General features: G+C 38.1%; 1 protein-coding gene across 2 annotated transcripts in view; it reads left to right on the top strand.

The window, feature by feature from the left end:
• The window catches only part of BMP5 (bone morphogenetic protein 5), a 58914-nt gene that overhangs the window by 11593 nt on the left and 26088 nt on the right, over nt 1–21233 (top strand). For both annotated transcript variants that reach the window (XM_035894166.1, XM_009638785.2), the window contains exons 2-3: nt 11525–11717; nt 17485–17633. In XM_035894166.1, the coding sequence (XP_035750059.1) occupies nt 11525–11717; nt 17485–17633 (342 nt within the window). The remainder of the gene's footprint in view (nt 1–11524; nt 11718–17484; nt 17634–21233) is intronic.

Raw genomic sequence — 21233 nt, 5'->3', positions numbered from 1 at the left:
AGTAAATATATTTTAAATAATATTTTATAACATGTATATGTGTATATTTATATATGGTAATGGAAAATCCAGAGACAGATTATGCTATGGAGTGAATACCAAGTAGATTGAGATAATGTTTCACTGGCTCAGAATGGAGGGAGCAATGTCATTAAGATTAAAAATATATTGCCCCCCTTTTGGTTTCTCAGCAGTTTTTTTGCTTTCTCCATATTTGTACATATTCCTTAGAAATGGAAAAATGCAAAGGATGTGCTTACTAGCATGTGTGTGTGTGTACAGGAGAGACCTAATGTAAAAGGGGTTCCGTCACAGGACTTGAATCAATGAAACAGGCACATGTGTGAACTGAAAACTTGGTTCCACGGCCACAGCTCCTGAATCAGTTATGACCTGTTCATCCTGTATTTACATTAGGATATGCTGCTGTACAGGAATGAAGCTTCCTTTAATAACTTTATGTCACCTTGGTTCAATGAGATTTACCATGGACTCCATTAAACCATGCTGCTTCAGTTGGTCTGCAGGTAGGGAGGGTGCTCTCATCAAAATGGGAATGAAAGCAAGCCCCCAAAAAAAGATACTGTGATGCTTCTAGTTTTGGGGATGGGCAACAGATGGTTCTAAATTACTTGAAAAAAAAACCAGGCTGATCACCAAAGATTAGGGTAGTAGTTACTTCTAGCCCTAGTAGAAACAAAGGTTTACCGCAAACATCTGCAAAGGCAAAAGCTGATCAGATGCTGTAAAATACATGCCAGATATTCTTAATGGCATTGTACCAAAAAGATTGCATTTGAAATAAAAGCACTGTGTTAGTGGTCAGGTTCCTACTCCCTGCTCATTCATACCCTCTGTTCAGAAAGACACACCAATTTCGTTTGAGAAACATCAGCTAAATAATTAGGAGTGGAGAGAAGCCAGTATTATAGCACATAATACAAGCTTCAGGAGATCATCTTTGCTGTTCCGGAGATGTGTTACACCTGTAGATACCTCTCCAATCAGCCTTGGTATTGTGTTTGTAAGTAACTTGGCAAGGAATATGAAAAATGCAGTCCCAGGTGGAATAACAGTGAAAATGCAGGAATGATACAAGCATGTCCATGGTCCTGGTCAACCAGCTCTAGGTGGCCCAACCTGAGCAGCGGGTTTGGAGTAGTTGACCTCCTGAGGTCCCTTCCAACCTCAGATGTTATGTGACTCTGTGATAGAGTGGTTACAGAGATGGGGGATCTTACTCTTGTCTTACACATTGACATCAATCATTCCTACATTTTTTTTTGAGTGGAATGATGAACTTGCCCACACAGTTGTTGGATGAACAACTGTGTGCTCAAAGTGTCATGCTTTTTCTTTCTATTTTGGAAATTTTTTTCTTGCTTTTCATTTTGAGACTCCTTGTATCTCTTCCCAAGTCTGTCCAAAGTAACCTGCTGTGAGCAATCACCATCTATTTTCATGTTACCTGGAGCTAATCTGAGCTCTTTCAGGGCAAAAATATATTTTGTGAAGACTGTTTTTTCTTTCCTCTGGCAGTGCAGGTGTAATGCTGGATGGCCAACCCAGAGATCTTTTCATTCACTACCAGTCAGGGAATTTCTGCCCTGAAAGAAGGGGAAATGTTCATAAACTTTGGGAAGATTTAGGTTTCTTTCAGGGAAAAAAAAGTCCAGGTGTTTTTTCTTGCTGAGGGGACTTATTCCATATGGGGGTTATAGGTGGGTGAAATAACCTCTCTTTGCAAGAATAAACCATGATCAGATTAGACTGCCAGAGCTGCAGAGGAGAGGGTGCAGTTTGAATCAGTATAACAAGCTGTTAAAATCACAGCCAGCTCCCAAACAGGCTGTTAAAACCTGCTCTCTGAAAGTGCCACTCCTCAATATTGCTACCCAGTATCCTGGCTGCTCTTCCTCCTCATCTTCCTCCTGTTTGCCCTCTGGTGTAATGTCTGGGACGGCCTATCCCTGCTGTGCTTCTGCCCTGTAACTCTGTTTCTAAGCATGACTGCTTAGGCTCTCCTAGGTGGGTCCTTGGTGTTGGCCAACAGCAAGCATGCCCAGGGCAAATCTTCAAAATGAGGGCTAACAATTTACATAAGATAAAATTCTAACTTCTTTACATTTTTAATTTTTAAGGTGATGACTCAGTTAGTACAGCAATTAGCCCAGTATATACTTGTGCACCCAAAGTATGAATCTGAGGAACTCTGAATTCCTTTGAACCATACTGAGATAGTAGCTAAGCACATGGCCTGTGATCAGTGACTTTTTGCAAATGTATTTAATATCCTATCTATCATATAGCATATCAAAATAATTTTTAGTGTATTACATGTAATAAAGCATTTTTCTAGTCTCTAAATGAGTTGTTCTTGAGAGTTTCCTTCCTCATCATTGTTACAACTGGAGTGTTTCTTATGGAATGTTTGGTCAATGCTAATAGCTATGGGTAATATTAAAATACTCAGATGTGAGCCCAGGGTAAGCAGAAAATAGTACCTATCCACTCACATCCAGTTTGGCACACAGACACAACTTCCATGGAAGCTTTTCCGACAAATTCCACAGCAGGAAAAGGATGGAGTTTATTAGACAACATGTGCGAATGGTAAATGCCACCTCTGGGTGGAAGTGAGCAGAGGGTTAACGTGAGCAGGAACTAAGGAGATGTGGGAAGATAGAAGGGGCTTTAATGTTTAGCTTTTACTCCCCTGCCAGTTGCCCTATGATGATATATGCCCTTTCACCCTTCTCAGAAGTTATGTTCCATCTGTATACTTTTACAGTGTCAAAACAGTTATAACTTACACCTATTTTCTGACCATTGGATCCCAGAGGTATAACTTTTGTTCCTATTCAGTTGCAGCTGAACCCAAGAGGGATCTTTTTCTCTGTCATTTGTTAACCTTGAGGTTGTGTTGATCTGACATCCTGACTTTCACACACAGTCAGAAACCTGGGAATAATTGTTAGTTTTCTTTGTGATGATCTGTGATTAGAGAAAAACAAAACTAAATGTGAGGAAAAAATGGAAACCTACTGTAAACGGTATCAAAATATAATGGCTTTGCCAAAGTCCAGGCAAAACAGACACCGTTGAAAACGCAGACAAAATTAACAATCTCGGGTATGGTGGTGTAAGAATTAGCTAATTCATCTATGTATTAGCTCAGAACTACATAATACACTGATATTTTTTCTAATTTATTTCTCACTGATGAAAATGAACACAAGCAAAACCCTAGTGCATGTGCATTTTTAAAATAGGTATTTGTGATTGGATTGCCTTTGTAATGTAGTATGACTTAAAATAATGAAGAAATCAGAGGGTCTGTATTTGCTACGTTCAAAATAGCAAAATGCACATGATTTTTTCTGCATTACCTCCTCCTAGACCCTTGGTTGCGTTGCTTCTCTCTTTTGGCAGACATTACTATTGACAGCACAAAATAGGTCCAAATATGACCTGTTGCTGTTAATCCTAGAAGCTGTGACCAGCTGGACTTTCAACTTTAAAATTTATGAAAGAAGATTCAGCTGAGATTTGTTCTACCACTCTTAGTAGAATGAAAAACACATATATGCAGTGTATCTTTTGTTGTGCTTCATGCTACAGCTGAACAACTAGAGTGAAAGTTCTGCATTTGGGAGGCTGAAGGATACAGTGCATTATACTGTTGAAACCAGAAGAAAAATTAGATTTTGAGGAATCACTTGGTCAACTATCTTTTATATTAGGATCATGATAATACCCAGACTTAAACCCTCATAATTCTGTTCACTTCCAAAACTCAGTCTCTTTGTTCTGGTTGCTTATTCCTACTGTTGTGTTGGCCAGGATCAAACCAGCATAAGAAAAGCAGGGTGTTGCTTTTCCACTTATTCTGTATCAACAACTGAAAGCCTTCCAGCATTTAATTATTATTGGAGCAGCTGCAGCGCAGCACTTGTTTTGACTTGTTGAGCAAGTGCATTTGACTTGGAAGACACAGAGAAGAGTAAACTGAATGAATAACACATGTTTACGAATTATTTTTTCAACAAAACATCGGCTATTGAACGAGGACCAGCAATTTCATTAAAACATCTATTTTATCCCATATTTCAATGTGAAGTAACAAGAAGGCATCATGGGTAATCTCATGGTGTACAGAACACCTGGGAGATTATGCATGAGAAAGCCAAGCTCAGTTATGTCTCCTTGGTTGAGGCATTTCTTTAGGTCTGTGCTTACAAAAGTTGCTGGCAGGCACTGTTATATGGTCCCTGGGAACTCCTTCCTGCTCAGGGTGAATGTGGAAAGCTTTTAATTACTAACTGAGCTCTAATTCTTAAAAAAAAAAAGACAAAAAAATTTATCCTTTTACATATTCACTTATATTCTACCATGTTTTTGTAACTTCCATTATTGGCCTGGTTTCCACCTCCCACTTATTAAAGTTGAATACATCGCATGTATGTTTTGGGGGGATTAGAAAGTAGGAGTAGCATAATTTCAAAGACCACCATAATAATTTTATGTTTCAAACTATTTTCACTTTTTCAAATGTGTATTTTGTTAATCGGTGAGAATCTATCAGATCTTATTGTCTACGATAACAAAATAAAAAACTTAAAATTTTAATAATAGAACAGTGCTTTCCTCATCATTCTCGAAGGATTGAATACTAAATGCTTGGGTAAGATGCATGAATATTCTAACTTTTTTTTTATAAAGCATGGGATATTGAAAAACATTTCTTCTGTGAGGGATAAAGAAAGAAAACCACTATGTGCTTGAAAAAAGTCCAGGCAATGTAGTACTTTTATTTTTTTTTAATTATGGTTTTCCTTTTCATTCTTGCCCTAGATTCTGCTGCAGTCACTGAAGGTTTTCCCATTGACTTTATCATGACTTGAATTGCTTTGCAATTCATACAGTTCAGTAATTCTGTGCAATTATGGAGGGAATATTCTACCATTAAAAGTCTGGATTCAATAAACAATAGATGATTTTCCATTTATTGAAACTGCCACTAACTGCGCAGTATTTCATCAAACAATTTAAAACTGTCCCTAATTTAGTTAAGCAAAATAGCCAAATGTTGCTCATTGATGTCAGTAACTGAATGAAAATAAAGAATTTAGTGAAATAACTCTAAATTTACAGCAGTGTAACTTGCTTCAGAATATGACCTATCAAGCTTTCTGCTTTGTGTTTTAATAAGAAAGTATATTTTATGTAAAAGCAATTTACATCATTCTTCCAAAACCACATCTGTAAATCTATAATTACTTTAAATACAGCCAGTCTAATAATAATAAATACAGAGAAACTCAAATATACAGTACTGCAATAAAGCAGTTCTTAAGAAACAGAACTGTTGCAATGAAAAAAGCCTGACGTTTCTGCAGACTTACCCTCCCTAATTAAGCAAAATTCTCAGTGATTATGGAAATAGCCTTGCCTCAGTCAAAAGGGGATCAGAATTTGGATTAAGATTCTGACAATGAGTTTTGTGTTTAAGATCGGATATGCGTGGGAAGTAATTTGGGGGACACCTACTTTCAAACTCTGCCTACATTTTTGATTTAAGGGATCCTTATATGCCTGCTCTTGGGCTTTGAGTATGAGCAGATCCATTTTGATTGGACATGAGTTCCCAAAAGATCTCAGAAAGTAAATTCTGAACATCCCCAAGACACATGGACAGACATGACTGAAGCCTGTGCAATGTATTTTCCCACCTCAGCCTGGGGAAGGAGATGAGGAGGGAAATGAAGGGTTATAAAGTCTAAATCGCCCACTTCCCCTTTCTACTGGCTACAGAATAGTCAGGGGGGCACCAGCCCTCCCTTGCTCTGCTGGTGAAAATGGGTAAGGAAAAAGCAGAAGACCTAGTACTAAAAGGAGAACAAGCAAGTGGGTGTGTGACTGAAGCTTTGTAGTTAAAACACTCAGCTGAATGATTATGTAGTAAATGCCTAATATCAAATGAATAAAAAAAAATCAGAGGTGGGAACAAAAACTTATTTCGTTCACATTTTGACTCCCAAACCCTGCAGTTCTTCTGTACAGTGGCCCAGGATGTCCCAGGGCCTGGCTACTCAGCATCCTGGCAGTTAGGATACGGTCATTGAAAGCAGCTGATAGGGATTGAAATGTCCTTTGACTGAGCAAGGGCTATCTCTTAGTTCTATTCTCTGGAGCTGCAGATGACTGAAGGGGAAATGTAGATAAAATCCTCTGTTCTTCTTACTGGCTGGTGCAAGACAGCTGACCCTTAGCAAACAGAAGTGTCTCTCCACTGGCTGTATCAGGCTGTCGTCTCTGGGGTCCGAAACAATCCTTTAAGGACAGGTGACTATTTTTGCCAATTTCAGTGTCTAACTCAAAATAGATTTCCTGAGTCTGGATCAGGATTCTTACCATTCTATAAAACAGATTAAACCTATAAAAGTGGTAGTGCTTAGACAAATATTTACATAGTCTGCTAATTTTTGTATTTTTAACAGTCACTTTAGGAAAGCTTAATCCAAGTAGCTAAAGTTAATGTCCTTTTTCTACAGTGTAAAAGCCAAAACAAAGTTACAAAGCTTTAACATATATTTCTTAAAATCTGTTATCTGGCCTCCTCTATTAAGAATGATGGTCTGATGAATGTGCTTCTTAACTTCTCTTTGATGCACTTCATTAAAATATTTACACCTAGCATATCTGGTTTTTTTAAAAAAATCTTTTGTTTTGCTCTAGGATCACATATTTTCTCCTATCCACATGCCTTACAAAACAGTTATTGCCTTATTTTGTAAAAAGTGAGTCAGTTTAAACAGTCTAGTCATGAAAGAGAGAACGTGTTTCTAGAATTTGAAAGTTGGAGAGAAGAATAAGAAGGAGGTAAACAGCTATTTGATGTCTGCCTTTTCACAGTAGCACAATAGCTAATTCCTAGGGCCTCTGACCTTTTAGTGTCCTGTAACAGAGTACTTGCATTAATCTGTTGCTTATCTGTCACCTACCACATTTGATATTTCCAGCCTCTGCTTTCAATTATCAGTCATTTGAGGCAGCACTGAGTAATTTCAGGAGAAAACGCCTGGAACCTTTGACCTGTTTTTGTCAGATAACCACAAGTGTTCACTGTAGATAAACTATCATTTCATTATATTCAAGATGTAAACGAGTGTCGTTTGTAGTGTATCAGCTTACTGTAACCTTTATCACCCTGAAGTGATTAAAACTGACTGGTTTACTTAGTGCTTATACAAAGAATTCAGAGTCAAACAGTGAAAATCGGTGAGATTAGTGTAAATGGCCTCTTAGAGTTAGCCAGGCTGTAAGACCTTCCATTTTGCCTTGGCATGTGTATTTAGTAGTTAAACAGTGACATTACCTTGATTGGTGAGGCTTCATTATTTGTGAATCCAGCTGGGACCCTGGGATCTTACATTGTAAAATCAGCTTATTACAACATATCTTTGGTTTGTCCGCCTGTTTGCTGAAGAAGAAGCTTTCACTTTCCCGACGCATCACCACATACAAACCTCTTCAGGAAAAGCAAAGCACGTGTCAGTGGTGAGCTAATCACTAATGAAAGAGCACGTCTAATAGTCCCTCATGCACTATCACCTAAACTCATTGCAAGCACTTTTTACATTTTTTAAGCTTGGTCAACAGTTAATCAGACATTTATAGCTGCAATGGTAAAATACCAGTTACTTACAATACTGTCCATCCATATATCTGCTTTGTTGGTTTTTTTTTTTCAGAAGACAAATACTTTTGTTAATGAAAATTAGTGCATGATATTTTCTCTTGGTGTAAAAGATGACTCCTTTCCCAAAATATCCCTTTGGTGTAAACTTGTCTTCATTCTTCTTAGAGTTGGGCTTAGTGTTAAGACAGTATGAATATTCCATCAGTTTGCCACATGAGTGGAAAATGTAATTCTTTCCCATCTTACACACAGGTGTTTGTGAAATTCCCCTGAGCCACTATTTGTCTGATGTAACCATAGTGCTGAATATATTAGTTTCAGGTGGTATAAAAATAACATTTTTAAAAGTTGATGCTAAGAATCCCAATCAATGAGAGCAAATGAAGAATTTTGTAGTAATGAGTGTTGACCATAACATTCCAGTTATTTTTACTTAGAAAAATGATAGTCCTCTAATGGTTAAAAAAGGACTTCCTGATTTTCTGGTCAACCGGTTTTTAGATGCTGTGATCAGTCCCACAGAGATGCATTTTGGCACATGAACTGAGCAGAGCTGGAATGACATGAGAACGCCCTGGAAGAACTGAACACTTAAAAATCTTAACCTGTATTTTTCAGGCTGCCGGTGTTGAAAAGCTCTTGCATGTGAAATAAAAATACTTGAGACATGGAGAGATACCCTACTGAGCATTCAGTCTTCCTCAACAAGGCATTTGTTAGATGTGGAAGGGATCAAGATTGGGTATTATTTTTGGTATTAAAATGCTCAATATCATTAAATAACACTTTGCTTTTATAACTTGGCTTTTGTTCTAGTCATTACTCAATATTGCAACATCACAGCCACTGTTTTCTTTCAGTCTACCATGTAAAGCAAGATCTTGTCTAAATTTTTAAAAATTGTTTTTATGTTTTGTACATTGGCTGATGGAAATTTGCAGTTTGAGGTTCTGGCTTCATTGTGGAGAGTGGGACCTTCCCTGGACTCAGGGGTTTCCACAGTATTCAGAGCCTGTTTCCTACAGCCCTTCATTTCTGCAGGCTGTTGTTACTCCCAAGTCCTGGCCTGCCTGTAAATGTTGTCTCGACCCAAGGAAATTCTGAACTCGTGTCCCTGTCAGACGGCAGTGCTGTCCTTTCCTTGGGTATACATGGAAATATAGATAAGTAGTATCTGTGTGAGCTGCAATAATTAATTCTGGGCCTGTCAGGAAGCGGCTATCAGTATTCTTTCAGCAGTGGTGAGTGGTCCTGAGAGAACCCCACCGATGCTATCACAAGGTATTGTAGAGGTTTCTGTCCAAACCATAACATAGGGAGAGAACTGCTGTTTCCAAACTAATATTATGAACTAGAAAATACTTGTAAGAAACTAGACAAAAGGAAACCTCAAACCCAAATAAAAACAAACAGGCCAGGAGTACTGGCACTTAAACCTTTTATTCAGTGTCTAATTCTCCAATGCTTACTCATAGTCAGCAGTGCTTAGTTACCCAAACATGATGGTAAATACTTGTTGAATAAATACCAACCAGAGATATCAGAAAGGGTTGCTACATTAAGCCTGCCTTTAATATAGTTTTTATTTAAAAGTTATTGACATATATGTTCGACATTAGCTTTGAAATGCTCAGTTATAACCTTAGAAACTTGCAGCAAACTCTTTGCACTAGAAAAATCCTCCCTGGTTCAATGTATTTGCATATGCTAATCTCTGCTGAGTTCTCTCCAAAAACAAGCCCCAAACCTCAAGTCAGATCTCTGTACATATCTCACAGTTTAGAACCGGGCAGTGGAGCTGCTAAATAGCCTGTATCCTGTTTCTCTTCAGTAGCAGCCCATTCATCTTCAGTTACAGAGCAGCCAGTTTACATGTTTCTGCCTCTTTTCGGCTTTACTTTTTCTACACAGTGTACGATGGCAAACCCATGTAAGCTAAATATGCACTTGAGCCAAGGAAACCTCACAGTTAGCAGACAATTTTCCTTTTGTCAGCCAGGATAGAGTTCATTTTCACTGAAGATAAAGAGTTCTTATAGCCTATATATTTTATTTCTGGTGGTTCTTAAGGCAACACAGATTTGTACATTTAAAAAAAAATATGCTAATAAAACAAGGGTAGTTTACATTTTTGAAAGGATGAAAAGGAAGTGTACTGTAAGGGACTAGCTACATGGCCACAGGTGACTTAACTAGTAACTACTGCTCTGAAAATAATATAAATACTTTTCCTTCAATAGCTCTCACTTTAATATGTCCATAACTGTACCCTTATATGGCAAGTCCAAATGATATTTTTTTTTCTTTTAGTACATTTCTATTTTGTAAGACCACATATACATTATAATAATACACATAGTCAGGTTTATATAAATATATATCTATTTATACACACATACAAACACATATGCATTGTGTATGTAGGCAAAATTGTGTGGGTGTATACACATACATGAGTGTGTTAGTATAAATATACATACATATTGTAATAACATACACAGTTGGTTATACATGTAACATATAGTAATCTAAATATGTGCTTTTTCAGAACTGACGTTCCTTCCTCAGATCTGAGGACTGTCAATATTAAAATGCAATAAAAGATGAGGGGTTACAGTAGGGAGCATTTAGCGGAGCTGGGTGTAGTCATAAATGTTTAGCTGGTTACCTCCACTGAATCCCAGCTCTGAGTGGTTTAGGTTTTGTCCACCATCAGTAAAGCAAAGCACCTATCTCATGAGGCATGTGGAACTTCTCCAGGTTTGAGAAGTTCCCTCTTCTCGCAGAGCACAGCTGCTTCACAGGTCAATGATACCTTGCACTCTGTAGCAGTGGAAACCGTGGATCATTTTCCTTTCCACATCCATAAAATCTGAAGTATTAATCCCGTAAAATGGTCATCAGCCAGTACTGTGGCCTGTAGGTTCCCTTGCCACAACAAAACATGTAATCCATTGCAAAAGTTGTTCCTAACTCAGCGTCAGAATTGCAGCAGACTGTGGAATTAGCCCCAGATCAGCTGTAAACTCAAATATCCTAAAATCTTCTGTTTACTCCCCCCTAAAATTCTGTGCCATCCTGAACTAAGCAATGATGAGGTTAACATTTTATTTTAAACTGGGGCAGTGTCAGAAGCAGTGGGAGCTGCACCTGCCCACCTACAGCAATTTTGAGGGGACTTCTCATGTCAGGAGTGGGGCTCCCTTTGCTTCTGGGGTGCCAGAACCCCTCAGCCCTGATTCATTGCTCCTTCTTCTGACCATTGGCAAGATGATGCTTATGCCATTAGAGTACAATATGCATTAATTTATATGATGTAACTGCTTCTTAAATACATAGTTGTCGCTGTGCACTTTAGTACTACTTCAGAATTTATTGCGCTAAGTGGAAATGAGCAGCGTTCCTCTCATCTGACTGGTTATTAGCCGCAATTAGTGTTTTCCAAAGTCACCTATGGCTCTGACATTACTACTGCTGTGCTTATGACTACACTGAAGTCCTAAATCCTTTCACAACTTTTAGTTTGTTCATACTTCTAGTTACTTTACAGCATGCCCTCTTTCAGCTTTTCTTGATTTTCTTTCCACTCCAGCTTCTGGAATTTGTATAAAAACCACTGAGGTATTTTTTCTTTTGAACTAAAGACACTGGGCTGGTGGAATTTCCTTTAACTGGAAGTATGTCTGAGCTTGTGGTTTTATTATTTGCACAGTTTTATATTGTCCTGTTTGTTTACTCCCAAGCACAGGGAACGCTCCATTAATCATGGGAAATGGGCATTCATTTCACTCTTTAATTCACATTCAACTCTTTTTCTCACAGTTGAAAGGGACAAGGACTTCTCCCACCAGAGAAGGCACTACAAAGAGTTTCGCTTTGACCTTACTCAAATCCCGCACGGAGAGGCAGTGACAGCAGCCGAATTCCGGATATACAAAGACCGAAGCAACAGCCGCTTTGAGAATGAAACCATTCAGATTAGCATATATCAGATCATCAAGGACTACCCAAACAGGTACCCCATTGACAGGAACGTATCACGTGTTGAATAACGCCTCATGTTGCTATCTTAAGTAGGCAGACGATAGCTGATCATAAGCATTCCCTGGACAAGGCACCATGGCTATCATTGTGGCTTGTGCAGTATTAACTCCTAGGCAACAACAACAAACACTGGGCAAGAATAAAACTTATCTTCAATGTGATTTATTCCAGGTTTATGGAGAGTTACATGTCCAACCTCACCAAATAATCTGCCTGTGCAGAGAGTGGTGAGTGTTCATGTTCTCAGTGAGCAAAAGGTGGAGTCATATGCACAGTCTAAAGGTCTGGATTTGGCAAATGCACCATTTGCTGCCACTTGAGGTACTACCAGACAAGATACATCTAGCTCCTCAAAGGCAGATAGATTGTTCAAGTTTCTTTACATTTGAAGGAGCAAGGGTTTTTTGCGTGTGTTTTAATACTCTGCCGAATGTAATTAAAAGATAAAGTCATGCACTGACTTTAAGATGGCATATGCACACCTAACACATGCAGCTCACCATAACTGAAAGCTAGAACAAATATGATGTTACACAAGAGCAAATCTCTGAGTCTGAGTTTGCAGAGCTCTGTGTGTGATATATTTCCAAGATTCTGCAAGACCTGAGTAAATGACCAGATTTCACCAGGCAAAGTAGTTAAAAACCTGAAAATCCCCATTAAAAACTAGTAGCAAATCCAAGATCCTTCTTAAAATACCAACATACATCCAAAATTTGGGTTTTGAAAATAAATTGGTATATGTCTTCTCTCTGAAATGTGGAAAAAAAAAGTTTTGTTTTGAGATAAAAAACCCCTCTCCTTCATCTTGAAATATATAAAATATTTCTATCCTGGGCAAGTTTAGCAAAAGCAAAGAAAATGGCAGCCTAAACTTGCAGAGTGCTCTGGAAGAAAAAAATGCCCCATCACCAGTTAGCTCGAAGGCTGGGCCAGAGTTCAAATCTCTTTTCTGCTCACAGAAGCTTGAGTTTGTACCTTCCAGGTAAGGTCTCTGAACATCAAGTTATAAAATTTTTATGGCTATAAACAGGAAGTAATTTTATTTTCTATCAAAGGAGCAGAACCAAGAGGAGGGAAAACACTCGTTCCAGAATACCTTCTGCTTTCTCAGTAAATTTTGGCAGGAGCAAAACAGTGCAGGATTTTTTTTTACCTTTGTCTTCAACTTGCAAAAATTCTTTTGACATAGGTTCTAAAAGAAATTTCTTGGAGGAAGGAATGAAATGGAAAGGAACAAAGCATATCTTTTTATAGAGCACAGATTGAGGCTACGGTGGTAAAAGCTCTTCACCTGCAAACGCAACAGTTTTTTTTTTAAGAACTAATGGGAAAAGTTAGCTTTTCTAATCCATTTGATGTTTTCCTTTTTTTTTTTTTTAATGTTTTCCCAGTAAGCTAATCCATTTGATGTTTTCCTTTTTTTTTTTTTTTTTAATGTTTTCCCAGTAAGTGGTTTCTATTCTATTTTAGAGAAAGCAAAACTGCTTATTAATCTGAAACAAGATCACACTTTAATATTATCTGGCTTGTTATAAATGACAACTGTCTCTGTGAAACCACTGAAGAATGCTCTTGATTTCTTTCAACACATAAACATAAATTTATAAACATTTTATATTTCCATTTATAAACCTAAAACCCCCATGTCCTCTAATGGAAGCATGATGCCAGTAAGGGGGATATCCCACCCATTTGATTTCACCAGAAACTTCAGATGTGGACTAAGTGTTTCATTCCTATTGTCAATTTTGCCATTTTTTACTCATATATGGAGTATATAGAGGCAAATGCCTCAACGGGATGGGATGGGAAAAGACCACAGGACCTCCACTGTTCAAATTAGAAACAAGGAACTTCTCCCACCTGCTTCTTGATACCTTCGGACAGAAAAGCTCTCAAGAACTTTTTTTTTTTTTTTGCAATAAAGCCACAGATTTTTCTTTAGGGCCCAGACTTCATTACTGTTACTCTTGACATTGTCACCTCAGGTTTGTCCTACATATGTACATGAGATTTTAGGTGCAACTGCAGAATGTGAGGGTGGGAGAACTGTGAGGGTGGTGAGACACTGGAACAGGTTGCCCAGAGAACCTGTGGATGCCCCCTCCCTAGAGGTGTTCAAGGCCAGGTTGGAAGGGGCTTTGAGCAACCTGCTCTAGTGGAAGGTGTCCCATGGCAGGGGGGCTAGAACTAGATGGTCTTTAAGCTCCCTTCCAATCCAAACCATTCTATGATTCTCTGATTCTATAATGTCTCACACTCCTTACTAGTGCCATACCACAGCAAAACTGGGTTTGACCCTGCTCCTCCACCCTTCTTTGCTCTCAACAGGAAACATGGATGTCTGACAGGGCTCTGCAGTCCTGCCATGCTTTCAGGCAAGGAGCAGCCAGGGTTTAGGGTTTCTGAGTTTCAGACTAAGCCTTATGTTGTAGTCTCAGACATTTTTCTGTCCCTGTGGCAGCATGGCCACTGAACTGTGTGTGTATTGAATTCATTCAGAGTTTGCTGAAATGACAGTCTTTGGGATTGAAGTTTTCTATTTGTTCTAAGTAAGTGTGTAAAGCACAGCCCACGGCAAGGCAAACTTTCCTGCACAGCCCTGCCAATGTACTCCTACCCGGATCTTTTCTCATGAGGAAAGTAATGTAGTCCAACAGGCCAAATCCTTGTTCATGATCTGGTGGCAGCTAGCCACTAATTTAACTAAACCCCAAGGATTCTTCCCGCATTAGGGAATCCTCAAGTGGCATTAAGATACTAAAGCAGCTTTCTGGAATGAGGCGAGAGGTGAAGCAGCATTATGGGGATGGCCTATTACATAGCAATTGTGATTTGATCTGGTCGAAAACTTCGCTGGGTTTCAAGGAACATGTAGATGCTTTATTCACCTTTACTTCCTTAAGTGACCCAGGAGATCTGGAGCTTCTTAGACGTTCTGCCTGCAGCCTCTTTGCTGAAATTCTTGACTGTGGTAGCATTTCTGCTGTAGACAACTGGCCGTTTGGGACCAGACTGAGATCACTAAACTTAAGCAGCTTCCATAAAGGTAAAGCCAATCAGCTGTATTCTGCCTGAATGCATTCACTGTTGCATTTCAGGCTATTTACGACATAATGCCGTACTTTTTTATTATGTGTTGCGGGCTATTTTTTGAATAGAAATATTTTTTAAAATTAGAGCCAAAATTTGCAGCTGTTTTTCATTTTAAGTGTGATCATTTTTTTCTTTTTGCAGAATAAAGCAGAATTTAAAAATTTAAAATGTCACAAAATATGATAAGTTTGAGTGAATGACAGCTAATGGAGGAATCCTGATCCCAGAGCTCTTGCTGCCTTCTCAGGGGTCAGGTTTTCCCTTATGTTTATATCAGCTGTGAAAAAGTTGGTTTATTTCCTGACAAACGCTGTGAATTTCTGTAATAAATTGCTGCTATGTGGGCTAAATTATTAGCATTGGTGTGGAGACGTTTTCTCTATTCTATCATGTGTTCTCCAGGATCAGTTCTAGTTTTCTCTAGGTGCCCACAACTAATTTTTGGTTCGTTTGCTCAGTTAATGGGTGAGAACAATCTGCCTCTTTGAGTCTATCATCTGAGCCAGCTCACTGTGCTTGTAGGAAGATAGACAAGAAGACTGACGTATCAATATCAAAGACACTTTGGTGCAAGTTTCTGCTGCAGTACAAAATAATAAAGGCACACTGAGGAAATTTGTCCTTTATAGGGATTTGTGGATTGTACCGTTAGTAGAGTCCTGTTCTGATTTGACATATGAAACATCATGCATCCTCACTTTTGAGAACATTTTGCATCAGTCCCAGCAAAGTTTGGAGCTGAAAGAATCTATATGGGAAAACAATTATCTATGCCAGGAGGAGACAACACAAATGTAAAATTACAGCACTGTGATATTGTAATATTTTATATTCCAAGCAATTTTACATTTTTCTAGTAAATCTACTGAATGATACAAGAAATATTTATAAATAGACATCTTAAAGATTGCCACATTCAGAATTAAACTTTCCAGCTTTAAAGCTCTGATAAAACTGCTTATTAGAGGAAAAAGTTGGCATTTAAGACTCCAGAGAGTACTATTTATGAGCTTGTGGTACGTTGTTAATTTGCTCAGAGCTAGCATAGCAGGTCAGGCTCTTTTGAATTGTAAGACTGTTTTCATGTTAGCTCCAGAGGGAGAACGTATGTTTTCTCCTTGTGTGGTCATTAGCGCAGTTCTACTAGAATGGAAACGATAAGAGCCCAGGCAAAAGATTATCCTTTAAGAGAAGAAAAAAAGGTGACTTGAAAGCAAGCCTTTTCAATTTTCCTTCTTTTTTTTTTTTTTTAAATCCTTTATCATTTCTGAGGTCTTTAACCTGATTCTGCAGATATTTCTTACATGTAAGTAAACATATGCTTGTCATAGCCATTTGGTCTTATTTTCTTGAGTGTTGAACAACCACAGTTTCAAGAGCTATACGAGATGTTTTTTTCAGTACCAGACCTTCTAGGTGCATTTACAGTGTTTAGTCCAGATAAGACAGTAACTTCCTACACCGTTGTTGTGATTAAGCAACTTAAGAATACAGTGACAGGACCATCGTAATTTGAAATCCACTTTTTATACACAAAGCCTATTGTTTCTGTCTGTCTTACCTCTTTAAGCATATATTCATGCTGCCTGCAAGGTAACAATACAATTCCAAGGTCTGTGTAAGCCAAGTCTGTCTTTAGTTGAGTTGGAGAGTCAAAATTTAGAATAAAATATTTTTCTCTTGTATATTATTGTTTTGGTTACTGTTTATGGCAGAAAAGAAATAGGTTTCCATAACTATAGATTTAGGTTTAAAAGGCTGAGCAGTGAAAACAGTTTTTAATAATGTGCGCTGCTTTGTAGAAGCATGTAAAACGAAACTGATGAGAGTTAAACATCTTGGGTTTAGTGCGGTCATTGTAGTAAATTATTTGTAATACAGATGCGGTTCTGGAACCAATTGTGTCAGGAGACATGTGAAAACAGAACAAATAAACGATCCATGCTAAACATTTAGTAACACAATTATACTAACTCCCCTGAGCAGCCCTTCTGAATTACTGGAAGATTTCATGGGAACAAATTTGAGAATGTACCAGGGAACTGAGGGTTAAAATGTAATAATTACATTATTGAATAGATATATAATTTCTACTTTGATATAGAGACTTATTTTCTAAACATCAGTACTAATATGGAACTGTCTGAACTGTCATCTATTCATGTTTTGTCATACGATATAGCTGCTATCGTACGTTATTAATAACAGATTTTTTTTTAGCAACGCTATGCCTTTGAATTTTAGTTGAAACTGGAACGTGATTTTGACATTTTTTGTCTTTTACACCAAATGGTTTATAAAAGTTAATCTTCCTGAGACATTCTAGTGCTGAAAGATGAATCCTTCATACACAGCCTCAATTATATATTTTGTGTATTTATATCAGGAAGCTGGATTTTTCAGATTTTCCAGAGCTGTAGTTTTCACATGCTGAGACTCATTTCAGAAAGGCCTCTCAAGGGAAATACCTGTATTACACTTAACAATTACACATTAGCTACAGCGTATGCTGTACTGTGTCGTGATGAGGGTATGTCAAAGGATTATTCATTTGGACTCCAAGAAGTTATTGTCAGCAAGCAAAAAACAAAAAAAAAGTAATATTTGAACACCTTAACTCTCTATTTTCTTTACCTTAGGGATGCAGACTTGTTCCTGTTAGACACAAGAAAGGCTCAAGCTTCTGACGTGGGCTGGTTTGTGTTTGACATTACGGTGACCAGCAATCACTGGGTGATTAATCCACAAAACAATCTGGGCCTGCAACTCTGCGCTGAAACTGGGGACGGTAAGATCGTAACTGTAGATCATAACTTCATATATGTTCTTGTCATCTCTTCCTAGGAATCTTTACTGGCTGGTGTTTTTTAACTTGACTGGGTGACAATTCACTGAGAGTTTATAAGCAAAGAACACAAGTCTTATCCTGCCATAGCTATAGTCTGCAAGCTTTCTGTTATTCTTAATTCTGTAGGATATGGCAATTATAAAGCTAACTGAATCAACTTAAATTAAATGAAGTTTGGGATAGAAGCTCCTACACAGAAAATGAAGTTCTGTTTGAATGTTCTTCCACTGATGGTTTTATTCTGGGAACTCAAGCAGATTTGTGGATTTTTTGTTTTAGAAAATTCCTAAAGATCTTTCTAGGCTGAAGCATGGAGGAAGGTATAAAAAAACCTTGGGACATTTCAGGAGGTACCTCATAGCTGCTGATACTGATGTTGGAGAAAGGTTAAGAATAGGGTAATGTGGGAATTGGGTTTTTATCATTTGAAAAGAAAAATTAATTTCAAACCGTTTTTGTCTTGAAAAGGGTTAAAAATTTGAAATCTTGAAGTTTTAATTAGCTGAAAATTAGAAAGAACACTATCAAAACTGAAGTCAGAGCTGTGGTTTTTTGGTACAAATTTACTAGGCTATTTCATTATTCACAGTAATGCTCTTCCTTACGAAGTGAAAATGCATCTCAATGCAAAATAATATTTTTAGAAGAAATGATCGTTATTTAGACTTCTTTAGAAACTAATAAAAAGAGACTTATATACTGTTTCTTCTGTGATGGTTCACTTAATCCATACTACTTTACAAGCAAACTTTCAGATTTAGCTCTTTCTTGTCAAAAAGCTTTTTGTGTCAGAGGTCAAGGGATCTATGATGCTGGTTAATCTAAACCTTAGCTGACATAATGTTAATGAGTAGCAGAAGAAACCCTGGTGTAAGGATTAATATTTTTTTTCTACTTTCTTTGTTCTGGCTACATTTTCTCATTGTTTTTGATCTGAATTCTCCCTCAGGCTCAGCTGGGCTGTGAACAAAGCCTCTCATACTTTTTCGGCAAGTGCTCCGGCTGCTGGCAGTTATGCAAAAACCATCCTCCGTTTAGGCAAGATGTTTAAAAAGGGAGTTGGAAGGCTTGACCCAGAGCGGACGACCATTTCACCTAATATTGCCTATAAGGTCGGAGTACAGTCAGTGGAAAAGGGAGGCAGCAATGCAAAGTAGACCACGTTGTTGCTGTGGTTCCACCAGCCTTCAGAGGCACCGCACCTGAGCCGGGGCTGTACGGGGAGCAGCTAGGTTAGGCGGCCTGGTTTTGTGAGGCCATTTTTAAGCTCTCAAAATTCTGGGGAGGTGACACCTCCGTCAGACATCCAAATGAGGTGGACTGGCTTCTGGCCAGCTTTCCTGCTCCAGAATAAACTCCATCTTTGACTTTTTTTTTCCGGGAGATTCAAATACAGAAATTCTTGAAAATTAAATATCCATGAAAGGCATTCATTAAGAAACCCTGGAATCAGCAACTTGTTGGTTCTAGTCTCAAAATTATATCCGTTCAGTAAACAGCAGGAAAGTTTGTATGGATAAAAGCAAACCTTCAGGTTAATACACTGAAGAAATTGTAAAAGAACAGTTTATGTAAATATTTCCCCTGTCCTACTCCCAAGATCAGAAAGGTGATAGATAATTTTCTATTTTAAATTCCAAAACCACTGGCAGCTTTACCTTCTGCACCTCACTTATTTCAATTTCTGAATTTCAAGCAGCTGCTTGAGTGAGGAGGGAATTCCCTTCTTCCCTCACCTTCTGTTCTCTTTTCAGTTTATTCATGCAAGAAGAGTGCCCTTCTAGGGACTGAAGTTTTCAAAACTATAGGGAAGACCTGTGCTATACCACCTCAGCTTAGCATAGGGAAAATCACCCTTTCATGCTCTTACAATTTTGCTCTTAAGGCTTTGATTATTTTTATTGGGTTGCTGTTACTTCTGGAAGCTATTAGAAACACCAGCAGTTGAATGACATGTTTGTGTACAGATGGAACATGAGGTTTTGTACATGACTCAGTGTGTAGTGGACTCTGTTTGTAACCCAGAGAACCCCACCCACCTTCCCTCCAACCAGTTTTCTGTGAAAGCTCAGAGACTGGTTCAAATCAACCGAAAAACCTTCCCTGGGCTCAAGTGAACTTTAGGCTGTGCAGGTCTGAAGCACGTTTCTTCATGCCTCCAGCTCCATTGAGTTCATGGGAGGTAGAGGATTTCTGCTCCCATAACAGGAGAGACATTTATGATAGGACCTGATCCATTAACCTTTCTATTGCAACAGACTATTAAACTAAATGGGATTCTGTTAAGTCAGAGGATCCCTGTCTGAGGTATTCAGGTGCTGCACTGGGACCCTGGATAATCAATTCTGTAAATGCACATTAATTTTTAGATTTATTCATACAGCACCTTTAAAATGGGGTGCCAATAATTACTGGGACTCTGGGGTGCTGCTATACTGTTATCATTACCATTAACAGTAATCTTTCTTACAGTTATCTTTCAGTGACTTTTTAGGCAATTACTTGTGTAAATATATTTCTTTGGCAATCCCCGAAGATGGTGTATAAATAATAATAATGTCTACGTGAGGAATAAAAAAAATTGTGACTATTTAATATAACAGTGTGATAAAAACAACTTTGGAAGAATGTCTGGTTGTTGTAATTCATATTTTATCCCCTTTGAAAATGCTGAAAAAGTACAAAAAAACACATGACATTGGAATGTGTTTTCTTTTTTCTTTAAGACAGTATTTGGTATCACATCTCATTTTAGCATGAAATGTAGACCTTTTCTCTTAATGGGATGTTTTATTTTGAACAGTAAGAATAAAGGTTTGCATGACACATATGGAAGCTGTCAACATATAATGCACTGTTTCCCTGGGGCTGTGGTAAATTAAGGATCAGGTTTTTTTGATTCTCTTTTTTAATGTCTCCTCAACATTCTGCAGCATCCCCTTTTGGCTGATTCCCTCCTTTTGACACCAAAACTCTCCATGGTGTTTAAAATGAGAGGTGATCATTTTCACACTGATAGAAGTATGGGTGTTAGATGAATTGCAGCATAAAATCAATGCAGATGCAGAAAAAATTTGAAAAGCTCCATGCAATGCTTTTCCTGTATATATGCCATATGTCCCCTAAGACTTAAAATGTGTTCCAGTGAATCAGCACCTTTGTATTAACATTTAACATTTTTATAATTGGAAGTTAGCAATGGTTTGGACATCGCATTTACTGGAGTTTAAATAGATGCAAGAGTATTCCTTTTGCTGTTTATATCATAGCTGAAGAGAACCTAGCATTGCCTACAGAAAATGGGAAAGGGAGATAACACGTAATAATGACTACTGATGACTACAGAGTAAAACAGGTTCCAAATATACAGGTCTCACTACGGCACCCTTGGTAGCCCCCACAGCCATGTAGTTCTGTGCCTTTTCTTGGAGTACTGCAGCTCTTGGTTATTTTCCATCTGCCTGCACATCAGAGGGGAAGAAACTGGTGGTAACTTTTGAAAGCCCAAGCTGATTAAGGTGATTTCTGTTACCACATAGT

Source organism: Egretta garzetta, unplaced genomic scaffold (genome assembly GCF_000687185.1).
Source record: "Egretta garzetta isolate BGI_Z169 unplaced genomic scaffold, ASM68718v1 scaffold415, whole genome shotgun sequence".
Classification (NCBI taxonomy): domain Eukaryota; kingdom Metazoa; phylum Chordata; class Aves; order Pelecaniformes; family Ardeidae; genus Egretta; species Egretta garzetta.
Note: the sequence above shows the minus strand (reverse complement) of the source record. Positions and strands in the feature narration are given on the sequence as shown.